The following is an 18,352-nucleotide window of genomic DNA, read 5'->3' as shown; positions in this document are numbered from 1 at the left end:
TAGTAATTGTTCTGAAGTATTCCCCAATGAAATTAAAGCAGCAAGAGAAGTTTGAAACAGAAGAAAACTTTTGGCAATTAGATGATTATTCCAAAAGTTTTGATGTGAAATTTACTTTGTCTCGTGGGGAGGTGCCAGTCACAGCCAAGGGACTATTGCAGGTGATACGAAAGCCACCACTATCTGTGAAAATGTCCTTGTCTACAGTGCAAACAACTGTTCAACATTACATTTAAAGACAAAAAGACATATTCAGTAGCATAGGGTGAGGTGAGGGAGGGAATTAGAGACTGTTAATCTGTAGATAAGTGCTTTCTAACAGAAATGTGAAAGAGGGATTTAATTCATTCTGTGTAGTCCCTAGGGTAAAAAATGAGTGGTCTAAAAAGAGAGCACCTGTCTGAACCAAGGAATTCCTCATATCTGAAAATGTTCCAGCAAATGCTGGATAAACACCTATTGGGGATGATCCAGCATTGGGAGGGAGGTGTCCAGAAGATTCATAGGATCCTTCTCACTCGTGTATGTCTATGAAGGAGGAAAAGCCATGGGAGGAAAAGTGGGAGGAACAGAGGGTGAAAGTTACTTGATTTTAGTTTGTACTCATACCCATTTTTACATTTATTACTATGTCGCATTCCACCTGGTAGTTACAAATCATAAAATGAGGTAAAAGTGTGATAAATAATAAAAATAGGCAGTGAAACATTTTTCCATATGCTCACTTCAGCATTATTTCTAAGTAAAACATACCAGAGGAGACAGTACATTTCAAAAATTATATAGCAGTTTTTCGATCTTCTATAAGAGATAAGAGATACAACTGAAATTTGTCAATAAAAGCTTTAGGAATATTTGCACGTACACATTTACATTCAAGTTGATAACACTAGTAAATTTTGTTTCAATACAAATTATGTTAAATAGCTCTTAAATTTCAGACATGGTCATATATATGTTATTTGAAATTCTTTTTTATCTAGATACAGATCTTGATAATGAATCTCTTGATGATAGATGTGCGGCTAGTTTGTCCCGAAACTCATGAAGATAATTATATTGCTGAAAAAAGTAAAGATATATTGAAATACATTGTAGAAAACTAGTTAGCAGAGTAGTACAATCCTAGTAGGCATCAGGAATCAAAAAATAATTGCTAAGAACAATTCTACATCCTTTTGGGTAAGGAAGCGTTTGCATTATGGAGAAGTCTTACCTTTTGATAAAGCTGCATATGGTGTGAAAAAACTTACTTGAAAAGTCTCTCAAAATCAGAAGGCAATGTGTAATACATATGAATGTTTTATAAATCTGTAAAATCCTTTCTCCTTTTACTGGCAGGAGCAAATTAAAATTAAAAATAGTACACGAAGGCATTCTTTTTGCTAATGTATTTTCCTCTGGGGGTTAAGTAGGGAGGAGAGGGTACTTTCTGTAATAGTTAACAGTAGTAGATTCAAGAAAATCTATTTCTTCATTTATAGAAGCCCTAGATTCTGCTGCTTGTGATATAACCCATTTGCAACAATGTTCAGAGTAGTCTATTTTTTTTTTTAAAAAATGACTAATCTTAACAGATAAGCAAAATTAAAAAAACTTTTAATTTATTTGGAGTTTTAATAGTTTCCCAGAGGATGTTCTTATTCTGCCAGTCATCTCATTTCTTCTCATTATTGGGAAGTTGAAATTGCACATTGCTCAGCACATCAGCACAGAGATGGGAAAGCCTGTTGGCCACAGAATGCTGAGGTGATCAACTGGACAGCCTATATAATGTGGGCTTAATTCACTCCAAGATTAAAGGTGTAAAACACATATGCAAATGTTTGACCATTTTGTTTTGAGAGACTTGAGAACATGTTGAATTTGAAGAATTGTTTAACAGATAAGAAGGTGAATTCTCTGTTTTGAGAACCTGAAGAGGGAAGTGCATCCTGTATGGATTATTTTGAACAACCTTCTTTAAGCCCTGAGAATTATGCTGCTTGGTGACTTTGTTAGTTACTATAATAATTCATATCCATGACACTTGGGTAGACCCCTGCTTCTGGGAAGATGGACTCAAGGCCAGGAAGCCACTAAAGGCCAGGCCTCTTTAAGAGTGCCTGATCCTCTGGTTTAGTCGATTAATGCTGACACAGGGCACTTGGGAAAGGAAGGCAAATTAGCTTTACATATCTAGAAATAAAGTGAAATCTGCAGAATCTTTCAGGAACATTAATACATAATAATATCCTTGGGGCATTGCTACTGCAGAGATTTTGTGGCTGTTGAGGGGAAAGTAAATGTGGAAGATGTCACTTTAGTTATCCACAGCAAAGGATAATTAGTATTGCTTTGCATTTTTTGTATTCTAGTCATTCATCTACTTTAAAAAATTTTTTTAAAAATGTTTTTTATTTATTTTTGAGAGAGAGCACAAGCAGGAGAGGGGCAGAGAGAGGGAGACAGAATCCGAAGCAGGCTCCAGGCTGTGAGCTGTCAGCACAGAGCCCAACGTGGGGCTCGAACCCACGAACCGTCAGATGAGGGACCTGATCCGAAGTCAGACGCTTAACTGACTGAGCCACCCAGGTGCCTCTCATCTATGTTTATTAAATATTTTGGTGAGAGGATCTTCACTAGATCTTTTAGGCTAAGAAACTACCAAGTTTATGGTAATCCCCTCATTTTTCCAGATGAGAGGATTCATTCTGAGAACTAAATGGGTAAAAACTGAACGGTAGGAGATCCTGCGAGAGTAAACTGGCAAGTTCAGATTTTTCATCATTTTGTTTGAAACACTGTGAACTTTTTCAGACATCCAGGTTATATTTAAACATAAATGTTGAACAGGTGATATCTGAATAATAGAATGCAGTGGGTTTTCAGTGCCCTTTTGATGATACAGGACACTGTGTCTATAACTGCCCCTAAACCACAACCACACAGAACAGTCAACCTCCTTACCTTTATAGTCTGTATTGCCCCAGATCCTCTTAGGTCTCTCAGGCTGTCTATGGCTTGCTCTGGTGAAACTGTGTCAGACAGGTATAGTAGGAGACAAGCAGCTACTAACAGAACATGTTAGGAAAATAGTGTATTATTAATGATGGGGTAGAGCATTGTATATTTAATTAGACTTCAGCTGGCGCAGAAGATGGAGCTTGGTGTAATTGTTCCAAACGAATTAAATGACTGAGGTCTTTTAGTATGTGTTTTTGACAGTTAAATTATGATTTTAAATGACTGCGGTTGAATTGAAGTTTAACACTGGCTTCGTTCTTTTTAACAGCTTAATTGAATTATATTTAATCGACCATATGTTTCATTCATTTAAAGGGTACGATTCAGTGCATTTTAGTGTATTCACAGATATGTGCACCCATCAGCACAATTTTAGAACATTTTCATCCCCTCAAAAAGAAACCCTGTCTTCCGTTGTCATCCTCCCCTGTCCCCCATCACCCCTCTCCTGAGCAACCACTAATCTACTTTCTGTCTGTGGATTTGCCTAAACATTTCATATAAATGCAACCATATGCGGCCTTTTGTGATGGGCTTCTTTCACTTAGCATAACGTGCTCAAGACTCACACATATTGAGGCTTGTAACTGCTTCATTCCTTCTTAGGGATGAATAATATTCCATTGTACAGACACACAATTTGTTTACCCACAGTCAGTTGATGGGCATTTAGGCTGGTTCCAGTTTTTGGCTATTATTAATAATGGTGCTATATATGTTCGTGTCCAAGTTTTTGCGTAGACATGTTTTCATTTCTTTTGGGCATAGACCTCATGAAATTGCTGGGTAAAGGGCGACTGTATGTTTAAATGTTTGAGGAAGTACTGCCAGACTATTTTCCAAAGCAGCTGCACCATTTTACTCTGTCTCCAGCAGTATATGAAGGTTCCAATTTCCCCAAATCCCAGTGCATGTTTTCTACTTTTCGGGTAATAGCCATCCTAATGGGTATTAAGTGGTATCTCATTGTGGTTTTGATTTGCATTTCCTAGATGACTAATGATGGTAGGCATCTTTTCATGTCCTTAATGGTCATTTGTGTATTTTGTTTGAAGAAATATCTATTCAGATCCTTTGTCCATCCTTTAAATTGGGCTGTCTTTTTATTATTGAGTTGTAAGAATTCTTTTTAGGTAAGTCCCTTATCAGATATATGGTTTGCAAATATTTTTTTCCCATTCTCTGGGTTATCTTTTCATTTTGATAATGTTCTTAGAAGCACAAAAGCTTTTAATTTTGATACTTTCCAACATTAAAAGGAATAACTGTTAACTCTAGTATGGCATTTCATTAACTTTGTTTTCTAATACTTTTATTTTATTTTATTTTTTAAAAATTTATTTATTTTGAGAGAGCGAGAGAGCCAGGGAGGAGCAGAGAGAGCAGGAGAGAGAGAATCCCAAGGAGGCCTGACACTGTCAGTACAGAGCCTGATGTGGGGTGCAAACCCATGAACCGTGATATCGTGACCTGAGCAGAAACCAAGAGTTGGACGCTTAACCTCAGTCGCCCCTTCTAACACATTTATTAAAAAGTGAACAGTTGGGGCGCCTGGGTGGCTCAGTCGGTTAAGCGGCCGACTTCAGCTCAGGTCATGATCTTGCGGTCCGTGAGTTCGAGCCCCGCTTTGGGCTCTGTGCTGACAGCTCAGAGCCTGGAGCCTGTTTCAGATTCTGTGTCTCCCTCTCTCTCTGACTCTCCCCCGTTCATGCTCTGTCTCTGTCTCAAAAATAAATAAATGTTAAAGAAAAAAAAAGGTGAACAGTAATTACATGAAGTAATTAACTTTGGTTTTCATACTTATGTTACCCATGGATATAATTTAGAATTTACTGTCAGTATCCTAACATCTGCATAAGAAAGCATTAGAAAACAAAACGCAAGAATGTAGGTGCTAAGACTTGCACAGTATCTTTTGCAGAATCATTCAAAATAATGTTAAAAAGACTTCCCATTCCCACCCTAGCTTTCTAGAGAATACCGAATGAAGGGCCTTGAAATTCATTCATTCATTTATTTATTTATGAGAGCATGTGAGAGTCAGCGCGGGGTGGGGGGGGGGGGGTTGAGAGAGGGGGACAGAGGATCCTAAGTAGGCTCTGTGCTGACAGGCAGTGAGCCTGACGCAGGGCTCAAACTCACAAACCGTGAGATCATGACCTGAGCCGAAGTCGGATGCTCAACTGACTGAGCCACCCAGGCGCCCCTTTAAATAAATCTTTAGGTCTTAGCAGATTTATATTGTGTTTTGTCTCATTTTAATACAAACTGAGCACATGGCCCAGAAACAGGATATTTTTGTCTACTTTGAGGATTTAAAAAAATTACTGAATAATGAAAATAAATTTCTTACCAAGACAAGATCTGCCAAGTCCTCCATAACAGCTGAAAGGGAAGCACAATTTGAATATTAGACATTTTCATTTCACCCTGCCAATTAGAACTAAAGACTTGTTCCTTCTAAATTTGCCTTCTGTTTCTAAATTTAATAGTGCCTGCTAGCACAGTGCCTGGCACACAGAGGTTAATAAATATTTTTACATTAATAAAGAGTAAAGTGTGCTTGTTTATTTGTTGGGAGGTATTCTCTGAATACCTCTAAGAATCAATGCAGGCAGGGCCTTTTTATTGATCTTTTTAAACACCAGTATCCACATCAGAGAAGTGGAACATGTTACTAAATAGATAGAAATCAGACTATTTTTACCAACTGCCAGTTTATTTCCTCTGTCTAAACAAAAACTTAGTGGTTATGGGACAAGTCCTTATGACACAACAACTCCTTATTTATCTAAAAAGAATACAGAGGTGGCATGTTACAGAGATTTAAAGCATGGTTTCTAGAGCCCTGCTGTCTGGGGCTGAATGGTCAATCTGTCATTATTACATGTGTGAACCTAAGGAAGTTATTTAACCTCTCTGGGTTAACCTCATCTATCAAATAGTGGCAGCCACAGAATCTGTATCATAGTTAGGACTGAATGACATAACTAACATTTGTAAAGGGCTTACAACAGAGCTTGGCACAGAGTAAGAAGTAAATGAATGTTAGCTGCAATTGTCTAGCCTTGTGAAGAAATCAGCAGTCTGTATAACTGGATTTTCCAGAAAAAAATCATGATTAACCTCAAAGCAATAAAACCATTCATTCTAACTACTTTCAAAGATGCTAAAAAAAAAAAAAAATGTATTATACAATTCCTGACTTTCTTAGAGGGTATACTGAACCTAATTTGGTGCTGCTGACTTATCAGGAACATAAATTACAGTGGTGTACTAAAGATGAAGCTGGAGATCTATGTCTTGGGATAGGATGTGAGATAGAGGACCAAACAGATACTGACTCCTATGTATTCATGAACTTGCTTTCCACAAATAGGCCAGATATAAGGATCTACCATAGACAGGTGGAGAGAGGTAGAACACTTCAGTGGTTTTCTGCAAGATGAATACTGCTTTCTACCCATTGATACCTTTATCTTTCCTCCTCTGATTCCTGCTTATCCTTCAAGTCTAGCTCTGAACTGCCTTTGTGCCCCCACAGAAACCATCACTGTCATTTTTGCTGCCTTGTGCATACCTTGTGTGAATCTTACTGCACTTCCATGTAGTGTTGTTAGCAGGGGCTCCTTGAGGGTGGGGACTGTGCCTCACAGTGTGTGTTTTGTATTCATAGTGTTTGGTGCACAGTAGATGTTATGGGTTGAATTGTATCCCCATAAAGCTATGTTGAAGTCCTAATCCCTGGTACTGTGAATGTGGCCTTATCTGGAAATAGGGTCTCTGCAGATGTAATCAAGCTAAGATGAGGTCATTGGGCCCTAACCCAGCTGGGTCATCCAATATGACTGGTGTCCTTATAGGAGGAAGTATCCTGAGAAGACACAGCAGTGCAGAATCATGTGACGACAGAGGCTGAGATTGGAGTGATAATGGCTGTGAGCCTAAGGACACCAAGGAGTGACGGCCACCACTAGAAGCTAGGAAGAGGCAAGGAAGGATTCTGTCAAAGTCTCAGAGGGAATATGGTCCTGTTGACACCTTGATTTTGGACTTGTAGCTTCAGAACTGGGGGAGAATAAGTTTCTTTTCTAAGCTACCTGTTTTGTAGTATTTTTTTTTTTTTTTTTTTTTTTTTTAGAAATAGCACAGTACAGTAGGCAAGTAGCATCCCCTGATTTTATAAAGCAACAGAAATGCACAGGGAGAATCAGTGAGACAGTATTGGCAGGCAGCAAGACAGTGGAAAACAATTTACCAGACCTAGTTTCTGAGAGATAAACTCTAGAGCCGTCTAGCAATGTGGGCACTCAAAGATAGCAGAATGGATAGAAAATTGTCTTTATCCAAACATTAGTCACTATAGGACACCTCTGAAAGCTCTAGGACAATGAAAATTTCCAGTCATCAGATGCTTTATTTTATGGGAACCAGAAGCATTCAACATATGCAGGGGCTACCCAACCATCTTTCCATCCTGTTTGTATTCTGTTCAAACAGCAGACAGCATTTAGTGTGCTAGAACTTGCTTGAGTAGTATTTGTTAAATTTCACTATCTGAGCTAGTTTGATCTCCAGAAACTCTTCAGTAGAGGCTGCTTCCAAGGATTTATTAAAAAAAAAAAAAAAAAAATCTCAGGACTGATTTGAAAAATGGGCCCAGGAGTGCCTGGGTGGTTCAGTTGGTCAAGCATCTAACTTCGGCTCAGGTCATGATCTTGCTGTTGGTGAGTTCAAGCCCCATGTCAGGCTCTGTGCTAACAGCTCAGCACAGAAGAGCCTGCATCTGAAGAGCTTGCTTCAGATTCTGTGTTTCCCTCTCTCTCTGCGCCTTCCCCACTTGTACTCTGTCTCTCTCTCTCTCTCTCAAAAACATTAAAAAAAACATTAAACATTAAAAAAAATTAAAAAAAATAGGTCCAAAAATTGGAAAATATTTTTCACCAGCCACAGCTAATCATCTAATGCTATTTAACTTAGTCTTACTAGAAAATTTACCAGAGACAACTTTAGTCTAAAGTTTTGCTTTTATAACTAGTAAAGCAATTAGTAATTGCTTACAATTACAGATTATGCTTTTCTCTAGAGAAAGGTTGGAAACTGTAGAATGCGGGATGGTTTCTCTTTATTCCCTACTCTCCTGGCTATAGTTCTCTGTACATTAGAGTTTAGTTCAGCCACATATGGTTTGTGTCCCCAAAGACCCTTGTACTGGCTGGTTTGCCTTCAAATGGAAACTGTTGACATGAGGCCCCGGAGCTCTAGATTGAAGGAGAGAAGGTAGTTGGGCTTGCCTTTCCCTTACTACCCTGAGCCCGGCGCCCTGGTTATTCAGTATAGTCTGCATATTTTCTAGCTTAAAGCAGTGACTTTAGGGCTTTTGAGGTATCAAACTATTTAATACTCTATCTTGTTCCAGAAAGGATTAAGCAGTTTATTAGGATACAGAAAGTACAAGAAGCACAGAGAAGGAATAGTTTGCTGCCTATGGCTGGCCCTCTACTGTTACGGGTCTCACTGCTGGCAGGGCATCTACTATTATTATCCATGGTACCACTTCTAATCTTTGTATTGCTACTGTCCTTTGCTGATTGTCACTCCCTTTTTCCTTTCTCTGTGCTTTTTTTTTTTTCTCTCCTTTTTCTCCCTTAACACATTTTATTTTGTTTTAAACTTCCATACCAGCAGCTTTGCATAGCCATTGACAAGCAATGGGAGTCCCTCCTTCATTCTGGTGAGAAATTCATATCATCAAATGTAATTTTCCAGTCATATTTTTAAGACTGCTCATTGCTTATGAATGATTTCTTTGCTAATTAGAAAATTTTTTTTTTACACTTCTTTATTTTTTTAGAGACATAGAGAGGCAGAGCACAAGTTGGCGAGGGGCAGAGAGAGAAGGAAACAGAATCCGAAGCAGGCTCCAGGCTCCGAGCTGTCAGCACAGAACCTGACATGGGGCTCGAACTCACAAACTGTGAGATCATGACCTGAGCCGACGTCGGACACCCAACCAACTGAGCCACCCAGGTGCCCCAGAAAAATTTTTTTTAACATTTATTTATTTTTGAGAGATAGAGACAGAGCACAAGTGAGAACAGGGCAGAGAGACAGGGAGACACAGAATCCAAAGCAGGTAAATATCTGAGTGCTTGCTCTGTAGCAGACATTGTACTAGAAATTTCATATCTTATCTCTTTTTTTTTTCCTTAAAGTTTATTTATTTTGAGAGGGGGGATTGAGAAAGAGAGAGAGAGAGAGAGAGAGAGAGAGAGAGAGAGAGAATCCCAAGCAGCTTTGAGCTGACAGCATGGAGCCTGATGCAGCCCGACACAGGGATCAATCTCATGGCTGTGAGGTTCTGACCTGAGCCGAAACCAAGGGTCAGGTGCTTAACCAACTGAGCCATCCACGTGCCCTGATGCCTTATCTCCTTTTAATCCTTGCACCAAACTATAAGGTAAGTAATAAGTAAGTAAGGATGCAATAATTGGAAAAATCATTCTGACTGGGACATTTCTCATGTAACATACAGAGAAAAGAAAAACATACTGTATTAAGGTTTTCCGGTTATTCTTAAGGCAGATTGCAAGCTCCTCCATTATTTCACAGCAGCTGGCTATGTTAGGAGTCCCTCCATCTGGGATTGGATGATGATGAGTGATAATTCCATACTGATGGTAGAGGTCCAAAAGGTTTGGGACTCTGTATTTTGACAGTTCCCCTCTGGTGCAGAAAACAAATATGTCTTGTATACCATAGCTCTTTAGTTCTTCTGCCAATAGACCAAGAGACGGATACACATGTACAAAATATTACAAATTTAAATACAGTCAAGACAGAGAATGTGGTGTTAAATTTCTTAAGCCAAACTAACAAATGATAATCTATGCATTTGAAATACTTATTGATAATCTAAAACAATATTAATCTGTCTTCAAAGTAGGGTTAAAATCAAGTCACTAAGCACAAAATAGGAATTAGAAATGCCTGAACCAAAAGGTGCTTAAAATTAAACCTGACTTAATAATTCAAAATGCTTTTTACTGAATTTAAGATGAGTCAATTATATTGCTGTTCTTGAAAAAAGATCTTTTCAATACTGCTTTAAAGTAAATTTTGAAACATCTAATACTTCAAGATAAACTCTTGTGAAGAACTGACAGCACATTTTTCCCCCTGATTTTTTCTCACAAAATTCACGTTTGTTACTTTCATCACTGCTGTTTTGTTTGACCCTACGCCTTGTATGTAAATCTCCAGCATGCCCATGGTGCCTGAGCTCATGTTCTCCTTTATGTTTGTACTGTGCCACCCCATCATGCATCTAATTTTGTGGACTAGGTCTCCAGAAATAAAACGTTAACTGTGTTAGAATTATGCAACTTAGCTAATTTTCACTATAATGAATATGAACCAAGCAATTGTACTATAGGCCATTCTATACAGTGGAATGTCCTTATGGCAATATTCATTATAGACCATTAGGTTCAAAATGAATAACTAATTCTGGATGATCTCAGTCTCCTCTCTCCCCCTGCCTCCCAAATCCTGGGCTATTTAACTAAACACAAAGTGCCTTTCATCATGAACCTCCAGATTAGTACCTGAAATGTGGCTAGTGCAAATTGAGATGTATTATAAGTGTAAAATATAGATCTGATTTCAGAGGTTAAGTACAAAAAGCCCATATCTGGGGTGCCTGGGTGGCTCAGTCGGTTAAGTGTCTGACTTCAGCTCAGGTCATGATCTCGCGGTCCGTGAGTTCGAGCCCCGTGTCGGGCTCTGTGCTGACAGCTCAGAGCCTGGAGCCTGTTTCACATTCTGTGTCTCCCTCTCTCTCTGACCCTCCCCCGTTCATGGTCTGTTTCTGTCTCAAAAATAAATGCTAAAAAAAAAAAATTTAAAAAACCCCCCATATCTCATTAATAATTTGTTTTATACTTAAAGCCATTGACAATGTACTATTTAGGCTATGTTAGGTTAAATAAAATATATTATCAAGTTAATTTCATCTGTTTTTAATTTTTTACTGTGGCAACTTAAAAATGTAAAGTTACATACATGGCTTCTATTTGTGGCTCCCATTATATTTCCAGTGGACAGTGCTGCTTTAGGTAATACTATTATTTTTTTTGTACTTCTAAAAGGATTAAACCTGTAGTTAGCATACTTCACCATTTTCAAGAGTAGGTAATTTTCTATCTGCCTTTTGCACACATAATTGCTATTATACAGTGGTTTTCAAGCTTTCCTAGAAAGAGGAGGAGCCACAAGAGCTTGTGCAGGGAGAGTCTAGGTCTTTCCTATCAGATTGTCATCTCTTATACATTGGATTGGATTGCATTCAAGATCTCAATGGAAGACAAAAGGTTTGGTAAGCTATTGGAAACCCCAAATTCCAAAATATTGGAAGGGAACAGGGCTTTCCAAAATGTGCAAGGCTGGTTCTTGAACTAGTGATTTTCATTATATTTTGCTTATGACTTAAATGGTCTCCGAATGAAAAGTTCCTACCATGGCAGGTACCTCTAAATCAGAGAATCTTTACAAATACTGCAAGAGTCAACTAATCTACTAGCCTCCAGTCCTTTTTGGTAGGTAAGGAATAAATTAGAGAAGGTACATTAATAAATTGATACTCCAAAACAACTGGGAAAAAAATGTAAGATTCAACAATTTTTTACTGGTCAGAATCAAGATATATGACATTTATCTTATATATTTATATATATCATTTATATATTATATTTATATCTATATTTATTTTGTTGTATTATAAGGACATTGGTAGGACTATTAGCCTTGAGCTATTTGAGGCCAAGCAGGATAAAATATTTTGAAAATCCAAGTTTTTTAGTATCATGGAATATGTAAACTCCAAATTGGGGTGGATTGTCAGAATATTTGTGGGATTATTAGACTTGAGGCTATAGTGGTATGAACATCTTTGGGCCTGTGAAGATTGGCCCTACTCCATCTTTCTCACCTAGATGCTGGATCTCTAAATTCTAACCAGGATGGACAATTTCACTACTACCTCTGGGTTCCCAGTTCAGGCTTAATTTCTGCTATCACAACAATCAAGTCTGCAAAGGATAGTGTGTTCAAAGATCTTGGCAGTGAAATGTCAGTTTTCTGTTTACATACCTTCCTCCCTCTAATGTATACATTTTAAACTCAAATGCAATTTCTATGTGTAACTACAACAATCGGTGAAAAGCAATGCTATGTTTAGTAAATGAGTTAGTTCTCTGTGCCCTTTGCAAATACCTCTTCTCATGTTAGAATAAATCTATAGTTTAAAACTATGAAATATCAAACATTTATTTGGTATACCAAACAGAGACTAACATTTGTTCTTTTTGACAGAGAGATTATTTTCAGTGTTATTCAGAAAAAAACTATTAATATGGTTGTTTCATGTTACACCTACCTGTATCTTTTTGGATATTTCTTCTAACATTTTTAAATTTACAACCTATAAGCAGTAATAAGGCAAGCGAAAAAGTCAGTTTTTAATCATATATAAGAAATATACTTAAACACAAACACAGCTACTTTAGAAAGTCATACCATATGATCATTTATATGTTGCAATTTCATTTTGAATATGGATTTTGATTTCTTATATTCTTAGTAATATAATTGCAGGGATTCAGAGATCCCAGCTGAAGGAACTCCTCATCCAAAGATTCTTTGCTCTGTGTCCTTTCTATAACAAGTACCTGCTTGTTGCCCTCAGCCTCACCTGTACCCCAGTGTTTACGTTTTATTAAGGTAGGTGAGTCAGAAATATAGAACCACGAATGTGGGTCTGGAAGGGTTGAAGAGTGATCTGTGTTCTTTTAGCTACAGCCCACAGGAGGGCTTCCAAAAGTGACTTCCCCAGGCTGCTGATCTATGAAGTTCTCTTACTGCTCAGTACAGAGTATGATGTGTTAGCTGACAAAAAATTATCTGAAGTATCTCAATAGGAAGCCAACTGTAAACCTACCTGGAAGAGCACACAAACCAAGAAACTGAGAACAATTCACTCGTGACAGGGGTAGCCTGAAAAGAATAAAACTTTAATTCAGTTTTTTAAAAAGTTGTAAATGGAAATTCAGTTTAACACATGTGTGCTTGGCATTGAACAAGGGTGTTTTAAAGTTTGACCATAGTCATAAAACAAAAATGCATTTGCAAACATCAATGTGTTGTTCACAAAAAGGCCCAAAGAGGCTGGAAGTTTTAAAACAGGGACTTATCATTTACTTTGTCACAATTTAAGTCTTAAAAGTGGCAAGTTAACTTAAACTTACCTTAAAGATAATAATGCCTAGATTGCCTACAGGTAGTATAAAGCATTAAGGTTTTAAGTTACCCTGTGGTATGATATCTGAGATACTTTGTATTAGTAACCTTGGGGAATAAGCTAGAAAATTACCTTCTGACGATTTCATCCCCAGCATTCATTCTATATTACTATTTTAAGATTTCTTTGTAGCCTTCCTCTTTTAAAAAAATATTTTTAAAGTTTATTTATTTATTTTGAGAGGGAAAGAGAGTACAAGCAGAGGAGGAGCAGAGAGAGAGGTAGAGAGGGAGAATCCCAAGCAGGCTCTGTGCTGACAGGGCAGATGCAGGGCTTGAACTCATGAACTGTGAGATCATGACCTGAGCCAAAATCAAGAGTCGGATGCTTAACTGACTGAGCCACCCAGGCACCCCATGTTGTAATAGATTTTGGTTAAAATAAAACAATTTCAAGAAATCATATTCCCAGTTTACAGTACTCAGGGACAAAGTGGGTAGAGGCTAACCTTGTCTACAAGACAGAAGATGAGTTTAGAGGAAAACAGAGGTCATCATATAAATACCATGTGACTCTGAAAATTAGATGAGGTTTTGAGTTTGAAAGGGGGGTAAGGAGGGAAATGAAAGATAATTGTTATTTGATGGTGGAATAAAAGGAACTTTAGGGATAACACCCTCTTTTTCTCTTTCTATAGTTGGGAATAGTATTTTCTTTTTAAAAATTTTTTAGAAACTTAAAAAAAAAATTAAACTCCAAGTTAGTTAACATATAGTGTAATAATGGTTTCAGGAGTAGAATTTAGTGATTCATTACTTGTGTATAACACCCAGTGCTCATCCCAACAAGTGCCCTCCTTAATGCTCCCTCACCTGTTTAGCCCATCCCTCCACCCGACACTCCACTATCAATCCTCAGGTTGTTCTTTGTATTTAAGAGTCTCATATGGTTTGTCTCCCTCTGTTTTTATCTTATTTTTGCTTCCCTTTCCCTATGTTCATCTCTTTTGTTTCTTAAATTCCACGTAGGAGTAAAATCATATGATGTTTGTCTCTCCCTGACTTACTTCGTTTAGCATAATATACTCTAGGTCCATCTACGTTGTTGCAAATGGCAAGATTTCATTCTTTTTGATCACCAAGTAATATTCCATTGTATATATACACCACATTTTCTTTATCCATTTATCAGTCGATAATGCTGCTATAAACATGGGGGTGCACGTGCCCCTTCGAATCAGCACTCCTGTATCCTTTGGATAAATACCTAGTGGTGCAATTTCTGGGTCATAGGGTAGTTCTGTTTTTAATTTTGTGAGGAAAACCATACTGTTTTTTAGAGTGGGAATGGTGTTTTCTTAAAGAGAGATTATTACATTTACAGGGATGAGAAAAAGCATTGATTGTTGTAGAGAATCTGGTGTAACCAGAAGTCACTGCCAAGATTTTTAAGTTGATTCTATATAGAAACATTTGTTTTTTGTTCTAGTATCTGTGGTAATATGGCTTTTATCTTAAGCAGGGTCTGCTGGTAGATGCATGACTGTGGCAAGTAGTTCTAGGATTTGACTAAATGACAAACAATTAAATATCTCATCCTATGTTTGGTATACTATTCTTTTGTCCTAAAAGAATAAGTAAGTTTTGGTACCAAATGGGAGATATTCTGATTTTATCTCAACTCCTTAGTTACTTGTTTCTACTATGGTTTTCTGAATGCAGAAGAACAATCTCCCCCTAAGCCCCCCAAAAAGGAAAGCCTTATTCTATCATGGATAGTAAATAAAGCAGGATTGGAAAATCCCTTAAAGATTAGAATTATACAACCAGCAGAAAAAAAAAAATCACTAAATATTTTTTATTTTATTTATTTATATAAAATAAATATTATTTATTTATTTATAAATATTTTTTATTTTATTTTTTATTTTATTTATTATTATATCATAGATAGTAAAGCAGAATTAGAAATCCCTTAAAGATTAGAATTATACAACCAGCAGAAAAAATCACTAAATATTTATTTTATTTATTTATATAAAATAAATATTATTTATTTGTTTATTTTATTTATAAATATTATTATTTATTTATTTATTTATTTAATTTGAGAGAGAGAGAGAGAGAGAGAGCGCAAGCATGCGCTGGTGAGGAGCGAGTGAGCAGGGGAAGGGCAAAGAGAGAGACAATCCCAAGCAGGCTCTGGGCTGTCAGCGCAAAGCCCGACGCAGGGCTTGATCTCACGAACTGTGAGATCATGACCTGAGCTGAAATCAAGAGTCAGACACTTCAATGACTGAGCCACCCAGGGACCCCACTAAATATTTTTAATATGTGGACTACGTATCTACATGGATTATGATATACAGATCAAATAATTTAGCTCATCATTGATCAGAAGTTTAACATACCATGATATCTGAATTGGAGTCTGTTCATCTTCAATAGGCTCTTCATCTGATGAGTCAAACTCACTTGTTTGCAATAAACTAGGCTTCAAAAGAAATCAGTTATGTTAAATAACTGTAAATAAAAGTATTTACATATAAGCTGACCCTTGCTTAACACAATGAATGCATATTTGCAATTTATTCAATTTGGACTATGAGAATGTTCAGCAATAGCAAAAATAAATAGATTTTACCATCCTATTGATAATTACAGCACTCTGATGGAAAGAGAGTTGGATTGGTAACAAACCAGGATTCTGGTCTTGGCTCTGCCATTTACCATATAATCTTGGACAAGCAACTCCAATTTATTCTGGGTCTCAGTTTTCCACAACTAGAAAGTGAGGAGATATATTCATTCATTCACAAACATTTCTTGAACACCTTTATTTGCCAAGCTCTGGAGATGCAAAGAGCCATGAAATAAATAGCTTCAGTATAGTTGGAGGGAGAGATATGTGCATAGATTACAGAAGAAAATTGTAAGTGCTAACCTGGAAGCATAAACTATGCACTTTAGGGCAGGGAAGGGAGTGACTGCTCAGGGAGCTGGACAGAGCTTCAGAGGACATACATTAGCTGGGTCTTAAAGGATGGGCAGGAGGTTTTTAGGCAGATAGGGAAGAAGTTAAGGCAATAAAGGCAAAAGGGGAAAGAGCTTGTTTTCAGGAACTGAAACATCAGGGCAGAGAAGATGAAGCTGGGGTAGTTTGCCTCCTCCATTTCTCAAACAATAACCCCCCTAACAGCCTACTAGTTTGGTGGATGGGGTGTAGAGGTAGGATAACCTGCTACTTTGTGAACCCGTGGACTAGACACACTGAGATGGACTTTGCACAATGATCTAAAGAGTTGGAACTCAATCCTGTAGGCCTGTTTTCTAAAGGAGGGACAGCTGTTTCATAGGACCAGTGAAAAACACACCTTTCTTCTTACTTCCTACTTGGAACCAACTGAGAGATAACACAGTGGAGAGGCAAATGGAAATCAAGAGGTTAGTTTTATTACTGAGTGTTAAAGGGAGGACGTGGCTTTAAAGCTGTGGTTAAGTGGGCTTGTCAATTCTTCACTCCAGAATTGGACTCATTCCCTCAGTCATAGGCAGCTATGGACAACCCAGGGCTCCCCAGTGGCCAAGAGCGCCCTAGGAAGTAATCTCTGCAGAGAGAAGGGACGAAAGGGTTCAGCTGCTTGTGTTCAGCTCCTCTCAAACTGGGGGATCAGATCCCTCACTCTGTCCCTTCTGGGGACAAGTGGAGAAAGAGGCCAAGAGTGAAGGACAGCTGATGCCTCTCCACATGGAACCATGGGGATTAGCAAGTGTCACCAGCTAATGTCCTTTCCAGCTCTCAAGCTATATTCTATAATGGTCTTGTTTGTTACTACAAGATCACATTACAGAGCCATTTAGGCTACGGATTTGAGTTGCTTTGGATCTCTTTGTATTATTATTATCAACTCAAAGGTTTTTAAATATTCAATAGGCTGCAAACCCTGGTGGTGGGTGATGTGAGTCAGGTGGGGCCACAGCACCCTGCGTCTGTTTTTCCTTTCTCTTTAAAGCAGTTTTGATGATTCCAGATTTTCAGAGAGAGAAAGAAAGAGTGTGGCCCATTCACTCAGGCTTTCCCAGCCAGGCTTACAAATCCTAACAGAGTTGGACGTTTCTGCTTCCCCTGGCCCAGGGATTCTGAACCCCAGAAAAGGACGCAGTGCCAGTTGGCCCCGGGGGATGGTGAAGCACCCACAAATGGGGATTGGCAATCGTTTATGGTGAGGTTTTCCCCGTCTGCGGTGAGGACCGCTCTCCAGCGGGCGCGGGGCAGCCCCGGACATCCCTTGGGGCTGGGTATCAGGCAAACTGATACACGGAGACACCTAAGCTCTCCATGCCTCAGTTTCCTCCATAAAACGGGATTCAGCCCTCTCTGGCAGGGCTCTCCTGAGGCTTAGGAGACTCTGCAGGAGACAGTTCCCAGCCTGTGCACGACAGGTTCACAACGAATGTCCGCCTTCCCCTCGTCCGCCACCGACCCTGTTCCTTTTCAATCATCGCTCTCCCCAATTTAGGAAAGTGCCACCTCCCCGACCTCGGACGGTTACAGCGCGAGTCAGGCCCGGGACCAGGCCTGGGCTGTCCCTGGGCCCGCAAACTGGCTTCGGGGACCGCTTCTCTCCCTGTGGCTTCGCTTCTCCGAGCCTCGGCCCGACTCACCGGCTTCATCGCTGGCCGTCCCACGTCGTGACCGGCTGCCGCCTCCGTCTAGCAGCACCGGCGCCTCAGCGACCGCCCCGCGCGGAGGCCGCCCCTCCGCTCAGCTCATTGGTACATCCTTCTGTGGGGCGGGGCGCGGCGACTTCTAGGAACCAATCAGACCCTCTCCCTATTTCTTCCTCCGCCCCCGAGTACCTTTAACTGCTCATTGGTTTCTAGGGGGCTTTTGAAAGACGCGCGGGAGGAGGGCCCTGTAGAACGTCGATTGGCTGGGAGGGCACCATAGAGGGAGGGGGCGGAGCGCGGGGCCCGGAGAAAGCCTCTGAACGGCCCCCAACACTTTTGAGGATGCTGGAAAGCCTTTCTCATGGCAGGATTCCAGAGT

At 39.0% G+C, this 18,352-nt stretch overlaps 1 protein-coding gene across 3 annotated transcripts; it reads right to left on the bottom strand.

The window, feature by feature from the left end:
* Window positions 1-826: 826 nt before the first annotated feature.
* On the bottom strand, window positions 827-18,105 carry CDKN3 (cyclin dependent kinase inhibitor 3). Of its 3 annotated transcripts, none has more exons than XM_060619877.3 (8): window positions 17,968-18,105; window positions 15,714-15,796; window positions 13,004-13,059; window positions 12,443-12,487; window positions 9,559-9,781; window positions 5,360-5,391; window positions 2,950-3,050; window positions 827-1,062 (listed from the first exon to the last, which is right to left on the bottom strand). In XM_060619877.3, the coding sequence occupies exons 1-8, from the start codon at window positions 17,974-17,976 to the stop codon at window positions 976-978; spliced, it is 636 nt and encodes a 211-aa protein (XP_060475860.1). In that variant the 5' UTR covers window positions 17,977-18,105; the 3' UTR covers window positions 827-975. The 3 variants fall into 3 exon arrangements, with proteins under 3 accessions (XP_060475860.1, XP_060475859.1, XP_060475861.1); XM_060619876.3 differs by having other exon boundaries at window positions 2,950-3,053; window positions 17,968-18,095; XM_060619878.3 differs by lacking the exon at window positions 12,443-12,487 and having other exon boundaries at window positions 2,950-3,053; window positions 17,968-18,099.
* Window positions 18,106-18,352: the final 247 nt, after the last annotated feature.

This window comes from Panthera onca, chromosome B3 (genome assembly GCF_046562875.1).
Source record: "Panthera onca isolate mPanOnc1 chromosome B3, mPanOnc1 haplotype 2, whole genome shotgun sequence".
Lineage (NCBI taxonomy): Eukaryota > Metazoa > Chordata > Mammalia > Carnivora > Felidae > Panthera > Panthera onca.
The sequence above is the reverse complement of the archived record's forward strand: the minus strand, read 5'-3'. Positions and strand labels throughout refer to the sequence as shown.